Here is a 25,307-nt window from a genome sequence, read left to right on the forward strand (position 1 = left end):
TAATTTACACTAGTCATATATTAAAATTGTTTATAACTAGTGGGAAAATCTCACAAATATACGATCATGCAACCATAATTTATTTCCTAAGAGATATAAACACTACCTACCACATTGACACTACATTTCAAAATATATGATAAAATGTTTCATCCAAAATATCTTAACATTTTTTGTTAGGTCTTTTCAAGCCAATGGATGTAGCAGGCAAAGAAGACTTTGCTGATTTTTTTTAATAAATATCTAAATTTCTTATCTTAATCTTATGTTCTATCTTTGTATAGGATGTCTTCCTTCTTTATTTTGAGGCTCTTCCATTCAGTTTAATTAACTACACTGTTACTGGTGTTTTTTACACAAGACAAATTTACCAAACTCAGAGAGGGCATCATGATGTGTACTATTTCTATACTACTCACACTCTTGCCGACATCATCCTTTGATGAGACGAGTTCATCCAGCTCAGCACTCTGTGTCTTGCGTACTCTCTCGCTCTCCTGTAAGCTTTCTTGGAGTTCCTCAAACTCCCGGTTAAGATTCATCAGCTGAAGAAAAAATATGAAACACAAAGCGTTATTGGATGGTTCACACATCAATCCCTCTACCTACGTTACTAAATTTGATCAAAAATTGATAGTGCGATTATTGGGCAGGTCGAATGTTAAAACTTAGGCCCTCAATGTGCGCACATGAACTAAACAGCATAGCTATTGCAAAGACCTATCAATCTATGATCTAGCGAAAGTTTGGTCATTGCCGAATGATTTGGTTGAGTGATGAGTTTGCTCCAAATAATAAGCTAACAAACAGAAAATCTGGGCATTATCACAAGCAGAATAAGGGGGAATTAGACAATTGTAGTGTAGACCAAATGGCAATTAGACCAAATAGATATTAGACCAAATGGGTTTAGCCCATGTGGTATCTGAGAAGTAGACCAAATGAATATGAACCTTGGCCTTGGAATATTTGGCCTATGGTCGACATCCTACCTTGGTTTCTTTGTCACGACATTCCTTTGATCTCTCATCAAGTTCCTGAATGATGCGTTCCTTCTCCGCTTTCTCATCGTTGAGCATGCTGTCAAACTTCCTCTGTTTCTTCTCCAGAGCTGTGACGCTGGCCTTCTCCCTCTCCATGTTTAGTGTCACATCATCAAGCTATAATCATCACAAACAAAGATACAGATTAGCTGAGCGTGGTAGCCAAGTGCATTGGTCTCCGAACTTTGAAACATACGGTCGTGGGTTTGAATCCCAGCCTTGGTGTAATTTCTTTCAGCAAGCAATTGATCCACTATGTGCTGCACTCAACCCAGACAAGGCATTGGGTACTGGCAGGAAGTAGTTTCTCAAAAAGCTCTGAGCACCGATATCAGTGGCCTAGCTAAGCGGGGATAATATAGGAGCGCCTTGAGCACCTAACAAGGTGGATTTGTGCGCCATACAAATACCCTCTATTATCATCATCATTATTATATGGCATGTATTGTGAGGAGTTTGAAATGTGGATCATTTGTACATCAGGAGAGAATTCATGTAAAGACTTGTGGGACGCTTTATCAGACAGTTACTGTAGGAACTGTGCTTCTCAGCCAATCAAATTCAAGGAAAGCAGTCAGATCTTCGAAAGAGAATCAGGATGATAAATGCAATGTTGTTTAGTTCAATGGTCAACCATTCCCTCAAGATGAAAGAGTGATGACACAGTGACGGCACAACTTATATTATGAAACACACGGATTAACCCAACCTTTCAATGCATTGCATCCATAATTTACCTCAGCCTGTAGCCTCTTCTTAGTCTTCTCCAGTTTGTCCGAAGCCAGCTTGAGTTCCTCATTGGTGTTGTTCATGGCCTCCAGTTCCTTGGACATCTTCTTGCGGTATTCTTCTGCTTGGTCCAGAGAGTTGGAATCGTCCTCAACCTTCTTCTTCAGATCAGCTACCTATTAAGCAAGACACAGCAAACACAGGAAGGTCATTGGTAGAGTTTTTAGTCAAGCCTATCAACAATCACGGCTGTGAATGCCCCTTGTGCTATAATACAAAAAATATGCCCTACGAATGTGTTTTGTAAAAAAAAAGGTTTGTCAATAAAGGCCATGTTGTCAATTTATGATATTATGAATTTGGCAAGCACAAATTTGAACAACATTTAATTGAGCATTGACGTCATTGCATCGTCATCTTAGAGGCTGCAGCTATTGCTTTGAATGTGTTGGTGATCTGCAGCTGGCAAATCTCTTGACAACTCTCGTTTGCGTGCATTCCGATATCCTCTGTGAGAGCGGGATGTGAGATTGTGACATCATACCCATATTAAGGTCTATTAAAATAAGTGGGTGGTTGGCTCACCCTGGTCTGAACAATACTTTAGGGACATAGAGGGAGGGGAGGGGGTAGTGAAACAGAGGGGCAGAGAGAAAGGGAGGGGGGTAATGATTTCTTACCTGCATCTGCAGGGTTGAGATCTGTCTCAAAGCATTGCTCCTCGCCTGTTCCTCTTCCTCTAATTGCTCCTGTATTTGCTCTTTCTCAGCCTCCATAGCCCTCAGTTTGGAATTGAACTCTAGTTTCTGCCTGGTCTCCTCATTGAGGTTCTCCTGCAACTCTGTCAGCTGACCCATCAAGGAGTTGGATGATGATGTGGCCTTCGAAGCCTTGCTCTCTGTTTCCCCCAGGACGGTATTCAGGCTCTCTACTTCATTCTATTTGATAAGCAATCAATGCAAACTCTTAGCTCTCCAAATTGGCAACAATCTCAATTTTCTATTCATTCTTCATACTTAAAAAAAATCCATAAGGACAAAACATCAGTCAAGTGGCAATATTGAAATGATAAGTTGCCAATTAGAGGAATTAAAATTGGCAACAATAATCAATTTTCTATTCATTCTTCATGCTTTAAAAAAATTATAAGGATATAACAGTCAAATGGTATAATGACATCAATATTTGAACTATTAGTTGCATATTTGCCTTTTTTTAAACAGTGATTTTATTTTTTTCATGACCTTGCCAAATTAGAATGTGTATTGATTAGCCACTTGGAGTAACACCACATAGTCTACATGGTTAGATGAACTGTTTTTCAGTCAAAATTTCCTTCAACAAATTGCTGCAAATTCCTGGCATTAGACTCATCCTGACGGTTAGACTAAGTGGGGGAAATAGACCAGGTTAATGAAGACCAAACAACAAATAGACTAAATTGACAATAGACAAAATTGGTTGGTCCCATGTGGTATCAAACTAACCCAACTACTACAGACCACATGACTATAACCCATTATATTTATTTCCTCATTTGATAATGTGCAAAGTAATGAGTAGACCCCCAAGTGTGGTGTAGACTAAGGATCAATTAGTCGATAGTAGACAAATGAGTTTAGTCCATGTGGTACTTGACTACTTGCTTGAAGATCATGTGAATATAAACCATGTATAGCTAACCTGAAGTTTAGAGGCCTTCTCCTGTGAATCTATCTTAGCCCTCTCAGTTTCCTGTAGCCTGACATTCAGTTCAGCTAGTTGTGCTTCCAGGGTCTTTCTCTTCCTCTCTGATTCCTGCTTGGCTTGGGTGGCTTGCTTGAGATCGTTGTTCAGTTCGGAGTTGTTGCTCTCCAAACTGGACTTGTTCTTCTCTAAAGACGACTTGGCCTGATGGAAAAAATATATATATTTAATAAAAATAATTGATATTTAACCGAGGAGTTTTAAGAGACCATCCAACACATTCCCTATTTAACCACATTAATGTTACAGTGATAAAATATATCAGGCATATGTTTCATTAGATTTTTTTTCTTGCAGATTGTAGAAAAAAGCTACCTACCTATCTACAGATTTCCTGGCCAGATACAAAAGAAATATGCTTTTGTAATGATAATTACTTTTTGCTGCCTCTGGTCAGATATTATGAGCAGACACATTGCTATGTTTATGACTCTTAAGTCACACTTAAATCTTTGTGAAAATCCATCCTGGTTCAGTTTCAACACGTACCTTCTTGACGTTATCCAATTGGTCATTGAGCTGTTCGATGGCACTGTTGTGCTTGTGACGGAGATCTTGTATGGTCTGTTCGTGTGATCTGCCACCCTCCTCTAGCTGCTTCTTGATGTCCTGAAGCTCGTTTTCTCTGCGGTTCCTCAGGTCCTGGGCAGCTGTGGTGTTGTCGATAGAATCCATCAGCTCGGATTTGATCGCCTCTAGTTCCTGCATGTGATTCAGATACAAAATAAAGTCTAGCGTCAATTCATCTGACGGGTGTTTCACGAGAAATCCTATCAACTGGCTAAATGGCTCTCAGCCAATCAGATTCAAGGATTTGCTGGAGCTGATGACAATAGACAGTGAAAATCACTGACTACCTGTTTCATGAAATGCACCACTGATTGAAAGAACACAAGCAAGCACATGGAAAGGTTGGGCTTAGAAGTAATTGTCAAAGTGGAAAAGAGAATTGGTTTGAGAAGGATATGCCATATTTTGAGGAGGGGAAATGGTGAATTTGTGAAAAGTGCATGGGATCTGGATGGCATATTGAGAAAAAGGAAGAGATACACTTAATCTACAATTGACTTCATTTTTTTTTTTTTTACATGGATTGCCATAGATGTACAATTATTTTTGACATTACCCATTAATATTTTGGTAGCTCTGTTAAATTGTAGGTTTGATCGTATCTTTTTATATTACATGGCCTATCTTTATGAAACTGTCCATGATAGAACACCATGTGAATTTAGAGGCACAGACTAACATTGAATTGACTTTATTAGCCGCAAGGTCCCACTTGCCACGTGTCCGTAATACGTAACAAATATGAGGCCCAGGAAAAAAGCCGTCAAAAAATCATTTAGTGCTTCAAAAAAGTGAAATATAAAGTGAAACACCATCTTCATTTCATCACATACACTATATGTGTTCTATTAACGACTCTTAAGGCACAAAATTATAAAATCATGGTTGGCGTTGTACTTATAGCTTTTCATTCTCGATGTTTGTTTTCAGGATTTTTAAGTTGTAGTACATGTACTCATACACACATTTCATCTTGGTTTGAGAATCTTTTATAATGGCTGTTCGCAAAGCTCTAGCCAATGCTTTGAATACTGACCTCATTGAGATCCCTCTTGTTCTTTTCAGCCCTGGAGCGAGCCTCCTTCTCAGCGTCTAGATCCTCCTGGAGCTCGGTTAACTGATTACGGAGCTCACGCTCCTGCTTCTGAAGCTGGTTCTTCTGGGACACCTCATCATCGATACTGAAAAAGAACAAAGGGAGAAACATGACACCAATCAGTCAGGCAGGCAGAAGTCCAGTGTTAAATCCTGTTTCTGTCCCTGTTGAACAGGGGTGCCCAAGGTCCTGTCTTACATAGAGTTGTGATTAATCCAATCAACCTCACCTATATATATGGAAATCCATCATTGTCATAATATTTCCTAAAGGACATTTACACAATGTCATTTGTAAACAAAGAGGAGCATGCTGAATTGTCAAGACAACGATTATCTAGAAAACATTTTGAACAAACATGCATTTCAGATGATGGTGTTGCTCTCTTCGCATAGCTGCGGTTGACCAGGGGCCTATTTCATAAAGAGTTGCTATCATAGCAAGTTGCTATGATAGCAACTCTGGTAGAATAGCAGCTTTTACTTGCTATGCTAGCAACTTGCTATGCTAGCAACTTTGCATTTCATAAAAGCACATTCGCTGGAAAGTCAGCTTGACTTTCCTGCGAATTATTTGAATAGTCATGTACGAGGCTGATTAGGGGGAAATCCCCTTTCTCTCCAGTTTTTTGTTTTCAATTCAAGTCATAAGTTTAGGTAGAAAGTACTGGCGGATCCGGGGGGGGGGGGGGCACAGCCGGCCTGTGGCCCCCCCCCCCACCTTTGAGAAGCAAAATTAGAAGAAACAAAATTGAAGGAGAATACATATTTTTTTTTGCTTGTAAATTTTTTTGGGAGCGAAATTGTTATTTAGCAGCTGCAAACAGGGTCTGCAGCATAAGACTAGCCGTTGATACAGAGTGATGGCTCTATGGTGATGCCTGGCTTGCAATTCTAGAAGAGAGTAAGAAGAAAATACTAATTTTTCCTGGGATGGCATAGCATTATTCTCCATTGTGTAAGTTTTCAGAGAATTGATATATTTTAGCCCTATGCCATGGAAAAAATTATTTTGAAAAAAGTGAAAAGGCATCATTATTGCCGGTCGAAATTTCACCTTCAACAAAGTTTCTACCGTACAAGTTTAATCCCAGTCCCACACTTGACTACTTGTGTCGGTAATGCAAGGTTGTATCAACAACAAGGCAGGCACAGGCCACTGCTGGTGCAGTGCTGTTAAAAATCACCCTGAAGCAAGTAAATTTGTAGGCTCTAATTATGCATGAAACATCGAAAATGACCTTAAAAGATTATTTTTGTTCAAAATGGAAATGATTTTTAAGTTATCGGTTTCAACAGTGAATAACCATTCAGTAAATGGATTCAACAATGCCATGGCCACAACTTTTTTTTCTGAGAAAGTCAGAAACAGAAAAAAAAAAGCAATCATTTTTTTATCGCATACATTCGTAATTCCGAAGCTTCATTATTCCGAAGGATCGTTGGTCCGAAAACGAAGTGAGGTTCGTAATTCCGAAGGTTCGTTAATCCGAAAACGAAATGAGGTTCGTAATTCCGAAGGTTCGTTAGTCCGAAAACGAAATGATTAACGAACGTTATTTCGTTTTCGGACTAACAAACCTTATTTTGTTCTTGGATTAACGAACCTTCGGAACATCAAACCTTATTTCGTTTTTGGATTGTCGAACCTTTGAAATAACGCCACAAATGTTCGGATTAACGAACCCTTTTACGTTTTCAGATTAACGAACGTCGAGGTATAGGCAATTTACGTGTTTCGGAATTACGGACCTTCGGAATAAAGAACCTTCGGAATTCCTAAGTGTAACCTTGTTTATAGCCTAGGGCTTTTTTAATTTAGGCCTTGAATTAAACACTTCCACATAATAGATCTACCTTCCTCTATTTTTTCCCACAAGAAAAAAAATCCTCTCCATTTTTTTTTTTTTTTTTAAGTCTGTCTATAACCTCCCTTTTTTTCCCTTTGCCTGCCCTGGGAAAGACTGAAAAATTTGCTGTTTCAGAGGAATTTTTTAACATTTTTTTTTTTTGGGGGGATAGGTAGAACAAAAAAAAAGAAACTGCATTTCTACTAGAAAGCATTACCTTAATATATTCTTCATTAGCATTATTATCATAGACATTGCTCTAGATATCCGTTCTCTTGTAAGAGCCCTTTGGTCATGCCTGAGCACAACGTATGCCATTCTTCACAATGAAAAACCTTTTACAGTGTCAACTTGACGCTCCCCCATGACCAGCGTCAAATATTTAACCCTATTTGACGCTCCAGTAAAAAGTTGACGCTCCCACTGGAGCGTCAACTTTTTATGAAATGCGCTGCAGCGTCAAATATTAAATTTGACGCTGCAAGTGAAAATTTGACGCTGTTTTGGGACTTGACGCTGACGCTGTACCTTTATGAAATGGGCCCCAGATCACTCGCAAATCTTTGCCCCTAGCCCCCATCCTCCACTTAGCACTTCTTCCCTGTAAATATAACTGCCATTCTCATTATGCTTGGTCCAAAAGTATGTGACCAGTTGATCCTTAATATGTTAAGTTGGAAGAAAATAAATGTTTACTTGAATTGAACTGAATTGAAATATATTCCTTTCTCCTTCCACTGGCCTCTCTTTTAAAAATAAGAAATATCCACACTTGTATGACAATTACACCTTTACTTACCGAGCGAGGGCAGCATTGAGTTCTTCTTCTTTCCTAGCGAGCAGCGCCCTCAATTCTACAATCTCTTGACGAAGCTCATTTAGCTGTTCCCTTAGATCTTCTGTCTCAGTTTCAAGCTTGCGCTTGTGACGCTCCAAGTCATTACGTAACTAGAAACAGAAAATCATACAACACAAGAATGGACCATTAGAATTCTGTCACAACCCATTAGTATAAAAATATAAGTAGTCGTAAACAGTATTACAGCAACTTAATATTCTCATCCACTTTAAACAGTATTGTCATCATTTATATCATCTAAATTATGAACATCACTTTCATCATCATCACTATCATAAACATTTTTATCGCCCTCATTAACATCATCAACACATTACCATCAAAGTCCCCATCGCCTACATCTAAAACACAAAAAAAAAGAAAAATCATAAACACCAAGATAACATAATTATATTGATTGACACCGAACCTCATCTCCACACACGAAAAATCAACACGGAATCATTATTTCAATCAACATCACCATTATAACATTCTCTATTGTCAACATTATCAGCATTAAAAATAACAGCAACAACATCATCAACAGTAATAATGACAACATCATAATCGTTCTCATCAACAACATTTTAAAAAGCATTATCTGCACAAACATCAACCTCTATCATCATCATCAACACCACCACCAACAGTATAACCAGAAATATCAAGGTTTGCGAGGGCACGCAACAGAATTGTATCAAAACTTCAATGTGAAATGACTGGGATGGAATAACAGTTGTCTTAAGAGTCTTGCACATAAACTTTAATGTTGACCTCAAAATGAACTTTGACCTTACCATGTGACCTACCAACACAATAGCATGCAGGTCTCCTAAGTACATATACCATCCAAGTTTGGTTGAAAAGTGATTTACGGTTGCAGAGTTATGTGTCATAAGAGTCTTGCAAGGAAACTTTAACGCTGACCTGAAAATGACCTTTGACCTTATCATGTGATCTCTGACTGCAGTATGACATGCAGGTTCCCCAAGTCCATCTACCATCCAAGTTTGGTCGAAAAGTGACTTACAGTTGCGGAGTTAGGTGTCATAAGAGAGTCTTGCATGTAAACTTTAACATTGACCTGAAAAATTACCTTTGACCTTAACATGTGACCTCCAACTGCAGCATAACATGCAGGTCCCCAAAGTCCATCTACCATCCAAGTTTGGTTGAAAAGTGACTAACGGTTGCGGAGTTAGGTGTCATAAGAGTCTTGCATGTAAACTTTAACGTTGACCTGAAAATGACCTTTGACCTTACCATGTGACCTCTGACTGCAGCATAACATGCAGGTCGCCCAAATCCATCTACCATCCAAGTTTGGTTGAAAAGTGACAGCAGCATAATATGCAGGTCCCCCAAGTCCATCTACCATCCAAGTTTGGTTGAAAAGTGACTTACGGTTGTGGAGTTATGTGTCATAAGGTTTGTGACGGACAGACGACGGTCGGACGACAGACGGACGACGGACATTTGGATCCCTAAGTCTCGCCCTCACCTCTGGTGGGCGAGACAACAACATGTCTATCAGCATCAACATCATATCTGTTGCTATAACTGCCATAATCTTCATAATTCTCTCACCTTCTCATCTTTACGAATCTTGTCTTCAAGTTCTCCAATGCTTGATTCATGGCGAGCCTTTAGTTTCATCAGACCCTTGCTCTTCTCTTCCTCCTCTGTCAATGTGGCGGACACCTCCGAGAGCTTCTCATCAACGATCTTCTTGTCTTTCAACAACTAGATACAAAAAGACACAACATCAAGTTACATAAACTCCACTCCTATACATGTAGAATAGAAAATTATACTAATATGACATAGCAAATACAAAGTTTAGTGATGTGCTGCAATGGAGCTTAACAACAATATCAAAACATAAATTTAGAAAACAACTCTAGGAATAAAGAGATTTTGAAGAAAAACTATTTGATATATTTCTGAAGATACATTTGGCAACAGATTGGACCTTTTTATGCCTGAAATCCAAGCTATGTGGTGCAAGTTACAAAGTGATGCAGAGGGCCAAGGTTTGAGCCCCACTCATGTCTTTTGGACGGTGACATTACATGTTATATATAGGTCAGTCCTAGACTTGAATAATAAGATCTGATTGATACACGTCAGAAAAACTCAATTACTTACATTCATATTTCTTATTCCCAACAAGGGACTGGATCTAAAGATTTTGAAGCAGCACAACTAAAGGCATCAGTGAATTGCTATTCTTTTTGTTCAGATAGCTGCGTTATTTTGAAACACCTTGTCCATATCTCCTAAATGCAATTAACATTTCCAAATAATATCCTTTGATACTCTGTATAATCCATATCAGGGGTGAATAAATTTCAAAGAAATCTTCCTCAAAACACAAACCATTAAGGTTCTGTAATAGCCAAGCAATAAGCAGAAGCACAAAGCACACAGAAAATATTTGAATCATTTACATAAAGCATATCACATAACTGATATTGCTTGATGAAAAAAAAAAATGCCTCTTATACCTTGCCACTTCATACACAATACATATTGTAGCAAATATGAACATACAGCACCGAGAAAGCCAATGTGAATAATTTCCAAACAAAAAAACAATGTCAATGAGAACATTGAAATTCATTTGAAAGTGGTGAATTTTCTTTTTTGGTGAAAAAAGGTGATATTCGTCAATTTGGAGTATGAACAAATGAATTGTAATTACCATAGGCTTTCACATTCAACTTATTTCCATAAATGGTTAGTCCAACACAGTAATATATTTTTATCTATTAAAACAATGAGAAAATTAGGAAGAAAAATGGTTCCAATCTCTAATGACAAGGTAGGAACATCAAAACCTTAACATTGGCTCTGCCTGGCTTTATGTCTCTCCTTAATTAATTGAATGATATTCTAATCAAACCTAACAGCAATTACCAATAATGTTGCTTCAATGACTTTGGTGAAAATGGTACTTAGTACTTTGACAGTATAGCCTCAAATTAATGATATTTCTACATTTTACAAATAAATGCACATGTAATCGAATAAACAGAGCTACCAAAATATTAATGGGTAATGTCAAAGTGCACTGGTAGCTCCCAAAATAATCTCTAATCAATTGTTTTATAACCAATATAATTCAAAACATTATTCTTGTTATAACAAATATTTATGTCCATGAAGTTCCATTCATACATAAAACATGTAAGATTTCACAAAATATTAAATAATAATCATATTCTTTCAACCCATCTGCAAAAAACAAACAAATATTGATCAATTTAAAACATATCATACAGGTGTATGAACCTATTATAGAATGTAAGATAAATCATTACGAAGTTAAAAAAATAAAAAAAATAAAGACACACACACAGAGGAAAATATACCTCCTGATCTTCTGCCGGAATATCCTTCATCTTCTTCCTATCCTTCCTCCGATCCTTCCTTTTATCTTTCCTTCTATCCTTCTTACGAGCGGTGGAGAGACACAACCCCATCCACCATACCTCACCACAGGATTTAGCTCAAAGATATGAAACCCTCCAGTCTCTCTTTCCCAACAAACCAACCCAAACCATGGCCAATCTCACTCTGGACTGACCGAGGATAGTACCTCAAATTGAACCTTAATTGAAAAACAGGAGTCCCTGCAATTACTGCACGGGAGCAGTACATCAACGTGATGAATATATGCAGAATTGAGCCAAATGAAGTAAGCCACTGTCCGAAGATTCAACTGCACTTTGAAGTCTGGCTCCACGGTGAAAGCATCTGCCATTTCTAAACTGTCATTTTTCAGGAATATATATATGATTCTGCTTGAGGCGTAGTTGTCTCTGATTCGATTTGACAGATCATGCACTAACATCTAGTTCTTCATCAATGTGGATTACATTTCCTCTGAATATAAACAGTACAACACTCAGTGAACTCTAAACCACCCTGTTTTGAAAATAGAGAAGATATGTACTCAAAAAGAAAATGAAATGTAATTTTATATACATTCTCTGCTTGTGACATTGCACTCTGAAGAATTTTTTATTTTAGAAACGATGATGTCGTTCCTCTAACTGTACACACAAATCAGCCATAAACACGCAGCTGTAATACATGGCTCTAATCTAATTAATTTTGGGTAGTTATCTATACCAATATTGCATATCCTTGTTATCCTCAGCAGTGGAAAATTGATATATTAGGCCCATTAGACCAGAAACTAACATCCATAGATGTATACATATATAAATAGAATGCAGGAGGATGAAGATGAACGCTAAAAGCAGGTGAAGGCCATACATGTATCTCTCAATCTCAGTTGAATACCATTTAGGAACAATTTTATCATTATTTAATGAATGATTTATTGGTTATATTTTCAAACCGATTTGTAAAGTGGAGGAAATTCAATTAATTACCCTGAATACAAACAGATGAAAATGAATTTTCATCAATTTTATTGGTAACGTTATGTGATAAAATCTACATGCCTTTACATATATCAAAAGAAGAAAGGTCACAAATTATTATGTTTTATAATCATTATTACAACCATAATTCTTTTTATTACCATCATCATTTTGTGATGACGTTCACTGATACCAAAACAAAGAAACAAATTATATTAGAAAAGAAAAAAAAACACCTTCATTCTCCCTCATTATCTTTCCATTCCTTCTCATTATTCTCCTCCTTCTTCCACTTCTTCTTTTTCTTCTCCTCCTCCTCCTTCTCTGTCTCCTCCTCCCCCTCCCTCTCCATCCTCTACCTCCTTCTTTCCCTTCATCTTCTTTTCCTTCTTGAACTTCTTATTTCTCCTCCACCTCCTCTCCCTCCTCCCCCATCCCTTAGCTCTTATTTCAGTTATTTACTTTGTGCCTTCATCTCTCCTCCATTAATACTTTCTCTCCTTTCCACTTCAATCATTCATCATAACAAAATATCTCATTGAATAAATACTTTTTACACTTCTATTTTACTCAACTCTTTGGGGGAAGAGCACAAGCAATGCGATGGCTGCCAGGAGTACATCCCAAAACACTCGCTCCAATAACGAAACAGGTAAGGAGAGAATCCACCACTCCATTGCCACTTACTGATTCCATTTCAATAACAATGTTGTCCTTGCCCACAATCACTCTGAAAGCTTTACAGATATTCTACGGGAGGAATTCATTTCCTTCCTTCTAGATTCAAAGTCAACCTTTCTGCCTCCTGATTTTTATCATAAAGGCATGATGTCATCGCGATTCTGAAGCCAAGTTGGTATTAAAATCCTTCACTTTGGGGTGTCATCATCCACTTTGTATTATGATTGTTTATTGTAACAAATCATTCTTTCCATCCTCTGCTTTCACCCATATCATTAAAAGTGAAATATTAAAGCTCGGCTTTATCCTCAGTTACTAAAATACACAATTGTACATTTGTTAAGCTAAAAAGTCGCCAAACATAACTTCTGACATTCTTCCTTCCTCTTTAGTCACTTCCGAAGTCAGAGTAAAAACACCAGGGTCATAGACACATTAATTCCTCAATCAAATCACTGCCAATATTGCTTCCTACCGAACTACAACAAATTGGCTGATTACTTCCAATTCTGATATCACACTCCCGAGGTAAACAGTAATAACTCAGAGTGGAGATAAATGAAGATGTATCCTTTGAAAAAATTGAGTAATTAGTAGGACAGATGTAAAACTTGACATCCTTCTGGCATGATGATTGCTAGTTACACTGTGGGTATCGTATGGTAGCTACCACCTATCCATGTCCCGATATTCCAAGGCTGTCATCGGAATCTCATTTTTGGAAAGTGCAAAGCTTTCTGACACAGATACAAAATTGAAAACAAAACGTCTGACTCTCTCCTTTGTGTGAACGGACCCACAGCACATCACTGATGATGCAAAAGCTACGTAGTCCCATTTACAAATTGGGTCTTTTTGAGGTATTATTTTCCAATGGCCATGGATAAGAACTACCCATATCCCACAAAAGCCAATGCCGAACAGCCACTGTCAGAAATAGGTTTCCATTTTGTTGGAAGTACCATTTTTAGAACTCCATCTTTGAAGGTGTTGCAAGGAAATATTTGCAATCAGTTGTAAATTTCTGATGTAAATTTCAGATTTGAAATATCTATTCAACTAAAGAGCATATTGATTTTTACTGCATCGTTGTAAGAATCAGGCAAGCAATCAAGTTCAAATTTGCAAGTAATTGCCAGAGATGTGACTGATTTTTGGATACAAAGTTGACTTCCATCGATTGTAAGTTTCTTGCAACTCCCCATTAGTGTATATCGTTTATACAAATACAAAAAATGAAAAACTGCTCTTCGTCTATTGGTAGAGTGTGAACACGATACATGAACATCACAGCAAAGTCAATATGCTTGCTATTTGGCAGGATATGAAATGTCTCTCAAATCGTTTTCCGCCTCATTTTCATTCTCTACCGGAGTTCTTCTTTGGACATCTACAGACACACATATATCATCCCCTTGGTGGATATTCTCTCAAAATTACAATTCACCCTCGCTTCAATAACAGCCGAATGGCCGAGAGAGCATAGATATGACAGCTGTTTCTTGGCCTGGTATCTACCCTCCTATTGGCAAGCAAAACATTGGGTCTTACTTAGGCGTTTCTCATCACACTTGAAGACACCTTACTAATTGATTCTACAGAGATGGCAGTATTATCAGCACTAGCGTACCTACGGGGGGGGCACTCTGCCCCCCCCCCCCCTGACGAGTCACAAACCATGCAAAAACATATCTTTGCCCCCCCCCCCCCTGACGGGCTTGAAAAACCTTTTTTGCCCCCCCCCCCCTGATGAGCTTTAAGACCTTTAATGCCCCCCTGACGAGCTTGAAGACTTTTTTTTTTTTTTTTTTTTGCTTGTCAATTTTTTTCTGGTACGAAATCCTTAACTTGTGATCGAAGACCTTTTTTTTTTTTTGCTTGTCAATTTTTTTTCTGGTACGAAATCCTTTATTTGTGATCGAAAACCTTTTTTTTTTTTTTTTTGCTTGTCAAATTTTTTGCCGGACGGTTTTGCCCCCCCCCTGTGGAAAATCCTAGGTACGCCACTGATTATCAGCCTATTAATAACTAGCTCTTCAGACACGTTTCATAATGCACAATTTCTATGAGAAATTTACTATTAGCCAATCAGATTGAAGGATTTCAGTAGCTTTTTAAACTGTTATCATATCATGTTTTATGACACAGGCCCCAAAATGACTTGTTATCCTAACAAATACCAAATTTCTATGGCAAATTCACCTTCAGCCAATCAAATGACGCTATTCCTGTGGCTATTAACTATTTCGGTAGTTTTTGTTGCAGGATATCAAGTTTTATGAAACAGAACTGACAATAGTTTGATTCCCTATGTATATTTGATACATGGGTTATTATCAAATTCATACAGTATATGGATTAATGGCGATATCTCTGTAATAAATCATACTAACCACAGTTATTTTATCAGAAACTGACAAACTTAGACTTCAAATACTTGCAAACATATACACTTTGTAAACTTTGATTTATAATGCACATTAGATGTTTTTACAACAATAAGTGTTTTCCGTCATTATTTCATAATAAGCTCCATGTGAACTACATCCATGGCTATATTGAACTTGTTACACATGTTTACATGTAAATAATTCTTCAAGTTTGTACTTTTTAAAACAATATCATATACTGTATTATTTCATCACTGATTCAAATTCAAATTCAAACTTTAGCAAATAAACAAGAATATATCAATATACAAATTAAAAAATGTTTGACATTAACTTCTGTGATTTTACCAAGATACTTGGATGTTTTCACTGAGAGGTTTTCACATATCGAAGGAAAATTTCAACAAATAGAATTAAACATGAAAATATTAAACATTGGACGCAAGTTCAAGGTCTTATATGTAACTTGAACTTGGCATTCAACAAACAAAAATCTAATCATGATATCAAATTATCTTTAAATTCTCATTTTCAGCTTCCTTTGATCTGTTTTACGGTACCTTATCCCTCTTTCACCCCCCCCCCTTCCCTTTCTCCTTTTCTCTCCCTCTTCCTCTTTTCTCTTCCTTTTTCTGCCATTCCTTCTACCTGTGGACAATTTCATAAAGTATGTACATCTACATCCAACCTGCTATATTTGGAAAATCCTTCATCCATGTTTTCTAGTTCATGTGAAAAGTGGTTAAGTTCTCAAATCATCGTGTCTTGAGCAGTTCATAAAGTGAAGTAACAATTTTCACAAATAGGGGTTGATTTTTTTAATGAAATTGTCCTTCTGCCAATGATTAGTCCTACCTTAGCATGAGAATCATCTATAATGGCTAAATCTTCCTCCACTTTCTTGATTCTAGCATCAGCTTGGACCTTTTCTAGTTGTATCTTCTGTCTGGAAGCTTCTTCCTCTTCAAGCCTGAATCACAAGAAAATTACAACATATTTTATTTCATAAACATACAAGATAACCAAACAACCATACTTCAGGTCTGTTTTACAAACATTGAAGTGTGAAAACTTTATTCCAGTTGCATGCAGTACATAGCGCATCATCACAATGGGCAGACCATGCTATACGTAAATTTGCTGTGTAATTAATTGGCTAAATAAGGACCCCAAAATCCTTATTTTTTATTCACAGACACTTCGTAGGATTCTGATTAAATGTACCCTATAAAAAATTCAATATCGCGTTTTGTTAATGCATTTTATTGTTTTCAAAATTTTCTTATATATTTTACTGTCTCAGAGCTGCCAACATTGGGAAGACAGAAACCAGTAGATTTCGCGGAGGTATAATTTTGTGAGGGAGCGGCGGAACGTTGTCCCATGGATGGGAGTTTTGGGTAGCAAAACACATTAAGAAACAACATTTGATAGTAACTGACAGCTGTCTAAACCATCAAAACTTTTTGCAGATAGATAACTGCACATTAGAGAGATTTCATGAATTGTCACCGACTAAATATATACTTCAGGCAATACAGTATTTTTTTTTAATAATTCATAAAAGAATGCATTCAACATGAAAATACCTTTATCCAGAGGGGGAAGGGGCTGCAGTAGTGGTAAACATGGTAAATGAGCTTGCCTGGCCCTGTAAAGACTTAAATTATATGTGGCCTGTTTAAAGTCTCTGAGGGTTTCCTGTGAAAATTGTCACACAGTCCCATTCCGCTTGAAAATTATTTTTATACTTCGAAAAAATATTTTGCAATTGTAGTGTGGATAAATCGGGACGGGGCGTGCTTCGCACAGCTCAGCCAGCCAGCGCCAGGCCAGGCTAGCTCACTCACGAAAGAGAAAATGTTCGAATCCGATCAACCCAAGTGAAAGTACCATAGGCGAAAAAATCTCCACTTTGCTTAAGAACTGTTCTTCAGGATTGTCAATAAAATTATTCCTGAAAGTCGCGGTGTAATAGTAATCCACTTGTTAATCCTATCGTTGATCCAGTTTCAGCTCGAATAAAGCGCACACAAGCTTACAAAAAATGCCTCGCAGTGCTCGTGGACTTCCTTCTCGTAGCCCCCTGGCTGGCGCAGCGCGGCCGGCCGGAGACCAGGCAGGGCAGCGCCGGGGCGCATCGGGGGGCATGTGCATGGAGTGCCGCTGAAGTGTTTCTATCACACACATTGCAGAACCCGGAAATAAAATGGCTTGTTAGACTAATTCACCAGTCGTTCAGTAAAATTATCTTCATTTACATTGGAAATCAACGTACGATTATACAAAAACTGGTAAAAGTTACTGGGTAAAATTAAAATGTGATAATGAGGTTCCACGTGGGTGTTAGGGAGTTGAACATGCTAGACTCGTAAAACAGTCGTTTGTATGAATTTTACAATTTAACAGCCAAAAATCCTGATTATCCGGGAGATTTTGGCATGGGGTCGGGAGAACGGGAGATTGGATCGCAATCCAGTATTCTCCCGCAGGATCCGGGAGACTTGGAAGCTCTGCTGTCTTTTAAAATTCTTATGTATTTCTTTGTTTTTCAACTTTTTTTTAAATGGAAATCTTTGGCGACTTTATTCTGACTATAAACAAGATTAAATTATCGCTAGAGGGTATTCATTTGTCTCGCAATCTATTATGGTCAACAAGGAAATTCGTGATCACTCTCGCAAAGTGTTCAGTAGCTTTCTAGGAAATTTGTGATCACTCTCGCAAAAAGTGTTCACTAGCTTACAAGTTCACAAGCTTTCGAGTGCCGCTGCAACTCTTTATCAAGTGACAAAAATTATCTGATAACGTAGTCTATTTATAACAATCCCCAGGACCATACGCATAAACGCGGGAACAATAGGTGGGCACTGATCCGTTGTGTGATTGGTCGGGCGTTTCACCAATCAGTGCGTCGATGTACGGTGCGGCCGGTGATCCTAATGAAAATAAGCCTGAGGTATATGCAAATACGCCGCGAGTCGGCAATATGCAAATAGGTGGGTGGGGTTGACTAGCTGAGCGGTCCCTCGCTCGGGGCCAGGAACGATCGGGTCGGCGTGCACTGCCAGGTAAGGGGGTATTGTGCTGTCGGATGGTTCGCATCCAGAAATTGGGGATGTCGATCCCGCTGTCTCTGTTGAAGTTGTTAGGACAAAGACGTATACTAATAGCCTCCTTAATCCTGCGTGTATACCAATGTCTCTATTTGGCAACGCAATGTACACCCTCCCTATCTGGGTGGTGTTGCTTCTCCCAAGCATGTTCTGCCACCGCGGATGTGTCGGTTCGCTGTATAAAGCGAACATCGTGCTTGTGTTCAGAAATGTGTTCAACTATCGGTCGGGCTGTTTCACCGATGTAAGACCCGTCACATCCCTGGCAAAGAATGTTGTATACTATGCCATCACGTCTGTGATCAGGGATGGGGTCTTTGGGGTGTACAAGGTGTTTGTGTAGGGTGGTGTCCGAGCGGAAAACCGTTCAGATACCGTGACCTTCTAATCGGCGTTTGAGTTGTGGTGAAAGACCATCTATGTATGGCAAGAATGTGCAAGTCTTGAAAACCTTCTGATCCCTTGGCGGATGTTTCTTCTTGAAAGTGTTCTCGATAAAACGGCGTGGGTAGCCGTTGCTGTATAAGGCGCCACATATGTGTGCTCTTTCTATCGGGAGTTCAGGTGGGTGAGTTACAGTATAATACGTGCTGCTCTGTCGAACAGGCATTTAACAAGACCCTTCTTGTGAACTTGTAAGCTAGTGAACACTTTTTGCGAGAGTGATCACGAATTTCCTAGAAAGCTAGTGAACACTTTTTGCGAGAGTGATCACGAATTTCCTAGAAAGCTAGTGAACACTTTTTGCGAGAGTGATCACGAATTTCCTTGTTGACCATAGTAGATTGCGAGACAAATGAATACCCTCTAGCGATTATTTCAGTCCGCAATAATGAACCTATTTAAGATGAAATTAATTGAGTTTAATCAGTACAAGTAGAAATAATCATAAATTTATGGATTTTGGCTAAGAACACAATGTATTCATGTTTTTTATCTATTTTGGGTCTGACATGCACTTAGGAAATGTTACTTAATTTCGGAACCGCCTGCCCGGGATGGTCGCAAATTTGAACTCATATTTGAATACTTAAAAGAAGTCAAGGCACGGCCTGACTGAATCAGCCTAGCCCCCCCCCCTCCCTGTTTTATCAAGGTGAATATCCTCTTTATAACACCTAATAATTAGTGTATTCCAAACCATGTACATCAATATCAATTTCTTTACAGTATTTGCAAATAATATCTATAAATGGCTATTTGGTTATCTACATATTGGGACTGAATTTACTCTTCTCAACACAAGAGGGCACTCTTCAAAAATACTGATTAACAAAAATTGATACACTAAAGGCTAATGCAATGATGCCTTTGACAAATCTTAACATAACGTCTCATGTTACAGCCAAAATGAGGAGATAAAGGTTACTTTTAGTAAATAGGATACAATTGTTAGCTTTTCAAATCTGATGAACTATATTCCATGAAGTTAGTATTTGGACAACATGGAAAAGGGGATGTAATAATATCAACAGAAGATGAAGCTAAATCTAGCATCCATATTGAGATTTCCACAATGATTCCATTTAATTCATGAAAAAATGCATCTAATGGTCATTGTAGATGAGGGATCTCAGTAATGGTCAGACAATAGTCCAATATTATTCTTTGAACTTTACCAAATATACCTTTGGAGCTGAACAAGGCCAAATTTTATAAGTTAATTGATCAAATGATTGATTGGCTCATATGACCTTTTATTTACATTCAGAAATAAAACATAACAAATACCTGCCAATCTTGCCAGCCAATACATAATAATAATAAAATCCTAACAAACTTACAGAAAAGGGAACATTCTTACATTTTCTATTCAAATGTATGGAAAAAACTTTTCATAGAAATAGAAAAAAACATATAAAACAAGTGGAATGCCTCTGGCCGTCTCACCTGCATCACGCGATTCAATATAGCAGCAGTGCTGATTTTGAAAACTACTATAACTCGCACAAGATGTTCAGTGATACTCTTATTTCCACGTTTTATGAACTAGACCAATACACTTATAGAGATATGATGGCAATTCAACAAATACCCCCAACGTGGCCAAAGTTCTTTGACCTTACATGACCTTTGACCTTGATCATGTGACCTGAAACTCGCACAGGATGTTCAGTGATACTTGATTACTATTATGTCCAAGTTTTATGAACTAGACCAACACACTTTCAAATTTATGGCTGTAATTCAACAAATACCCCAATTTGGCCAAAGTTCATTGACCCTAAATGACATTTGACCTTGATCATGTGACCTGAAACTTGCACAGGATGTTCAGTAATACTTGATTACTATTATGTCCAAGTTTCATGAATCAGATCCATAAACTTTCAAAGTTATGATGGTAATTCAACAGATACCCCCGATTCGGCCAAAGTTCATTGACCCTAAATGACCTTTGACCTTGGTCATGTGACGTGAAACTCATGCAGGATGTTTAGTGATACTTGATTAACCTTATGTATAAGTTTCATGAACTAGGTCCATATATTTTCTAAGTTATGATGACATTTCAAAAACTTAACCTTAGGTTAAGATTTTGATGTTGATTCCCCAAACATGGTCTAAGTTCATTGACCCTAAATGACCTTTGACCTTGGTCATGTGACATGAAACTCAGGCAGGATGTTCAGTAATACTTGATTAACCTTATGGCCAAGTTTCATGAACTAGGTCCATATACTTTCTAAGTTATGCTGTCATTTCAAAAACTTAACCTCAGGTTAAGATTTGGTGTTGACGCCGCCGTCGCCGCCGCCGCCGCCGCCGCCGCCGCCGCCGTCGCCGTCGGAAAAGCGGCGCCTATAGTCTCACTCTGCTATGCAGGTGAGACAAAATTGAATTTTTCCCCTAAACATAGGAATATTCAAATTTGATAGGAACTGTTGGCAGGTATGATAACATAGTAATAGCAATATATTTGAAATGCAACATTACATAGAGGCAACAAGTTATATGAAAAAAAAAGATATAATAAGAAAGCGAATAAAAGTGTAATGATAAGCTATAGGGTGATTCCATACGTGTCGTACGGGACATTTAGAGAACATTTGACAGTTTTTTTACAAGAAAAAAAAAATTCCAGTAACTAAAGGTGATCATCAAGTACTACCAGAGTGTTAGAAAAACCAAGACTTAAAATGACTTGAATTCACATCCTGTATAATACAGATTTAAAATAGTAATGTGTCGTATGGATGCAGAAAAAGTGGCTTTTTTAGAAACCTCAAGTTTGTACTCTAAAGTCTGTGAGTTGGACTGATAATTTTCATACATGTAGAAACTGAACTCAAATTGATATTCAATTACCCAAGAACAAACACATCTATGAAAGAGAGCAAAATAAACATTGATGAATAAATAAAGCAAATGACAATTTTCAAGAACATTGTGGCGTACGGGACACTCAAAATGTGTCGTACGGGACATCTCTAAATTGAAGCCAAACTTTCTTACTTTATGTCTCTGTGACTTCTTCAATCACTTTATTTGGCTGATGATAATGATAATCCTATCAAACTAAAGACATTCATTATGTTAGAAACCGCTATTGGCTGAATATTTATGTTAATATATCATAAACAAAATAATGTGTCGTACGGGACACTTGTGTGTCGTACAGGACACTTCTGTGTCGTACGGGACACTTGTGTGTCGTACGGGACACTTGTGTGTTGTACAGGCACTTGCGTGTTGTACTGGGCAGCCTGAATAAAACAATGAACTTTTTATCTATCAGAAGGGGAGCATTGCCCCTAAATTCTTCCTTTTTAATGAAAAGTCTTTTAATAAGTAGTCATTCAGGACAATATAATTAAGTAACCTCAATATACACAATTGGGAGCAAAATGTTATCATTTTTTTTCATGATGGGAAATGTACGAGGGTTCATTCACAGCATGAAAAACTTGAGGTTTTGTGTGAAGTTATATTTTAGGGAATTAATTGATGATTTCCAATACACTATTTAAACAATGAATGAATGAAACTGTTTGTGTAAATTATGGGGCTAAAATGTAATAATTTTTCATATAAAATGTATATATACATGATATATGTCACAACTGTCACTTGTAATTCCACAAAATATTTTTTTCTAAAGAAATGCGGTTCTACTTTTTCAAACCTATCTGCATTTCATGAAACCATATGGTTTGTCTTATTTTCCAGATTTTTTTTTTACAACTTGAAAAAAGTAAGGAGTTTCAATACTGTATATAAAAAAAATTAATGATCATCAAGGGAAGTCCAAATAGATGATTGATATGTAAATTTTTTTTACATCTTATAATAATTCCACATTAGCATGCAAGAAGAAGTCATCTTCCAGGCTAGGGTGAATCAATTATAAAGGTTTTCTTTTCATGCTCAATGACAAAGAAATTAACCTGCTCTGACCAGTGAAAATCACCAGTTTAGCTGAAGGGATTCAAAAAAGAATACGCCTACATGAAATCAATTAAAATGGTTAGCATCACCTATTTCATGTTCTATGGAGATAAAAAAGTGCTTTTTCAGTTCACTTTATGTCAAATCAATTACTTAAATTAAAATAGGCCTACTATTTATAGTTTCTGAATCCAAATCCTGCAATTAAATGCATTATATATTGTGTGTCGTACAGGACATGTCCCGTACGACACAGTGTGTGTCGTACGGGACAACTTTTAATAGGACAATTATTGAAAAATGAAGGGCAGTAATTAGATCCTTATGGGATAAATTGATCACCCATGGGTCAAAGAAAGAGAAACTGATATTGTGAAATTGCATCATCAAAAATAAAATTGTAGGAAAAACTTTCGCATTTTCATGTGTCGTACGGGACATTGCCAAAAATAGGTTAGGAAAAATCAGGGCTGCCCCTATTATGGATCATGAAAATGTTGTAGATATTATTTGGAACCATCAATGATACATTATTCCATTGACCTGCAATATTTTCAATCTTCTCGTGCTTTGCCAATAATTGTTTCAGGCAGTGTTTGTACTTGACTATTTAATTAGCAAAATTATTGAAAATTTGAAATTCCATTGTTCCCCCCCAAAAAAAACTATATCTGACTTCACTTTTGGTTAAAACTCATAATTTTCATAAAATTTAGGTATCATAGTAAAATATTACACTACTTATGACTTATTGAAAGCATGTTGAAATTTATGATATTTTTGAAGTTCTAGTGTGGAATCGCCCTATAGCAATTATTGGAGGTGGGGACCAACAAAGACCATAGGCCTATCGAGATTAGTCCTCCTCAATGAGATTCAGATACATTCACATTTTAAAAAAAAGTATACAAAAAGGTATAATGAAGACAAATCTAGGTTTAATATCAGACAAAGCAATTTTAGATCTATCTCCTATGGGATGCTTGGTGCCATCTTCCTCAATCAATATCCATGATGAATATCCAATCAATGATTTTTTTCTTTTACTTTCCATTTCATCACATTTTATTATTATTCATTTTTTTTGGGGGGACACTTTCCTATGCATGATTATAAAACGGAATAACTTAGTGAATAAGGCAGTGAATTAATTAAAATCTTCAGTACTGGAGCTATTTGAGGGGGTATTATTATCCTACATTACCAATCTTGTTAGACTCAAAGGTAATTTACAACCTTGCTATTTCACAACTTATCAGGGTATTTTTATAAAATAGGCCCTAACCAGAGCCACTACGTGCTTTAAAAGGGCATTGCAAGAAACTTAACCTTCAATTCTAAATCAAGCACAAGAAAAACAAACTTCAGGTCCTTTTTATTGAATGCAAATTTGATTTCCATTCAAGTGTAACTAAAATTTCTTGCAATGCTTACATTTGCAATTGAAGAGAATTTCCATGCAACCATCCATTATACTTGATCTGAACGTAACTTTCTTGCAACGCCCCATTACACTTGGTCTTTACGTTTGATCTGCAACAGAACGCAACTCTCTCCCAACACCCCATTACAGTTGATTTGCAATTAAACATTATTCTATTACCATTGAATAGAATTATGAAATTCTAGTGATTACTTACTGTTCTTCAAGGTCATTGATATTCTGTTGAAGTCTCTTCTGCTCTGCACCGAGACCTAGATTCTTCTCTTCTTCCTCCTCGATACGAGCCTCAAGGTCATGAAGTATCTCTTCAAGCTCCTGTTTCTTGGCAGCCAACTTAACCCTCATCTACAAAAAATATGGACAGAACATTGTTTAACATCAACATCATCAATACATGTACTGACAATTTCCTCAAGCTGATGCTTCTTGGTAGCCAGCTTCACGCTTATCTATTAAACAATTGAGAAAAAAAATGTATATTGTCTGCCATCATCATCATCGTCAACATTATAATTGTCAGAAATTTTATCACCATCGTCATCATCACCATAATATTCAACATTGTCTTCATCATCAACATCGTCATCATTAACATCATCATCATCATCATCATCATCACCATAATATCTAACTTTGTCGTCGTCGTCATCATCATCATCACTCCCCATAATAGTCAAAGCCCATCTGACGTTAACTCACCTCCTCAGCTTCCTGGCTAAGTTCTGACTCGGCCTGCAACTGTTCTGCTAGGAGGCTCTTCTCGTCAAGTACCTGCTGGAGTTTGCGTTCCATGTCGGTGTAGTCTTTCTCTGTGTTCTCCAGCTTGTCCCTGACCTTACGCAGTTCATCCTCTCGCTGCTGCATCTCCTCTTCTTGACGAGAAACCTAGAAATAAGAAATGATTGATCAAAATAAATTCACAATTCCGATGAATTATCAGAAGCCTAGATTGATCAATTTTGCATTTGAGCTCACATTGACTGAATGATCTCAATTGGCAATATTACTACAATTCTTTC

At 37.4% G+C, this 25,307-nt stretch overlaps 1 protein-coding gene across 5 annotated transcripts in view; it reads right to left on the reverse strand.

The window, feature by feature from the left end:
- Positions 1 to 25,307, reverse strand: part of LOC129269535 (myosin-10-like) — an 80,272-nt gene that overhangs the window by 18,320 nt on the left and 36,645 nt on the right. For all 5 annotated transcript variants that reach the window (XM_064105927.1, XM_064105929.1, XM_064105925.1 and 2 more), the window contains 12 exons: positions 24,988 to 25,173; positions 24,485 to 24,633; positions 16,195 to 16,309; positions 9,462 to 9,617; positions 7,833 to 7,981; positions 5,125 to 5,269; positions 4,008 to 4,220; positions 3,456 to 3,662; positions 2,453 to 2,710; positions 1,781 to 1,948; positions 993 to 1,160; positions 420 to 545 (listed from right to left, as the gene is read on the reverse strand). In XM_064105927.1, coding sequence (XP_063961997.1) covers positions 420 to 545; positions 993 to 1,160; positions 1,781 to 1,948; positions 2,453 to 2,710; positions 3,456 to 3,662; positions 4,008 to 4,220; positions 5,125 to 5,269; positions 7,833 to 7,981; positions 9,462 to 9,617; positions 16,195 to 16,309; positions 24,485 to 24,633; positions 24,988 to 25,173 — 2,040 coding nt within the window. The remainder of the gene's footprint in view (positions 1 to 419; positions 546 to 992; positions 1,161 to 1,780; positions 1,949 to 2,452; positions 2,711 to 3,455; positions 3,663 to 4,007; positions 4,221 to 5,124; positions 5,270 to 7,832; positions 7,982 to 9,461; positions 9,618 to 16,194; positions 16,310 to 24,484; positions 24,634 to 24,987; positions 25,174 to 25,307) is intronic.

The sequence above is a fragment of the Lytechinus pictus genome, chromosome 10 (assembly GCF_037042905.1).
Source record: "Lytechinus pictus isolate F3 Inbred chromosome 10, Lp3.0, whole genome shotgun sequence".
In the NCBI taxonomy this organism is placed as follows: domain Eukaryota; kingdom Metazoa; phylum Echinodermata; class Echinoidea; order Temnopleuroida; family Toxopneustidae; genus Lytechinus; species Lytechinus pictus.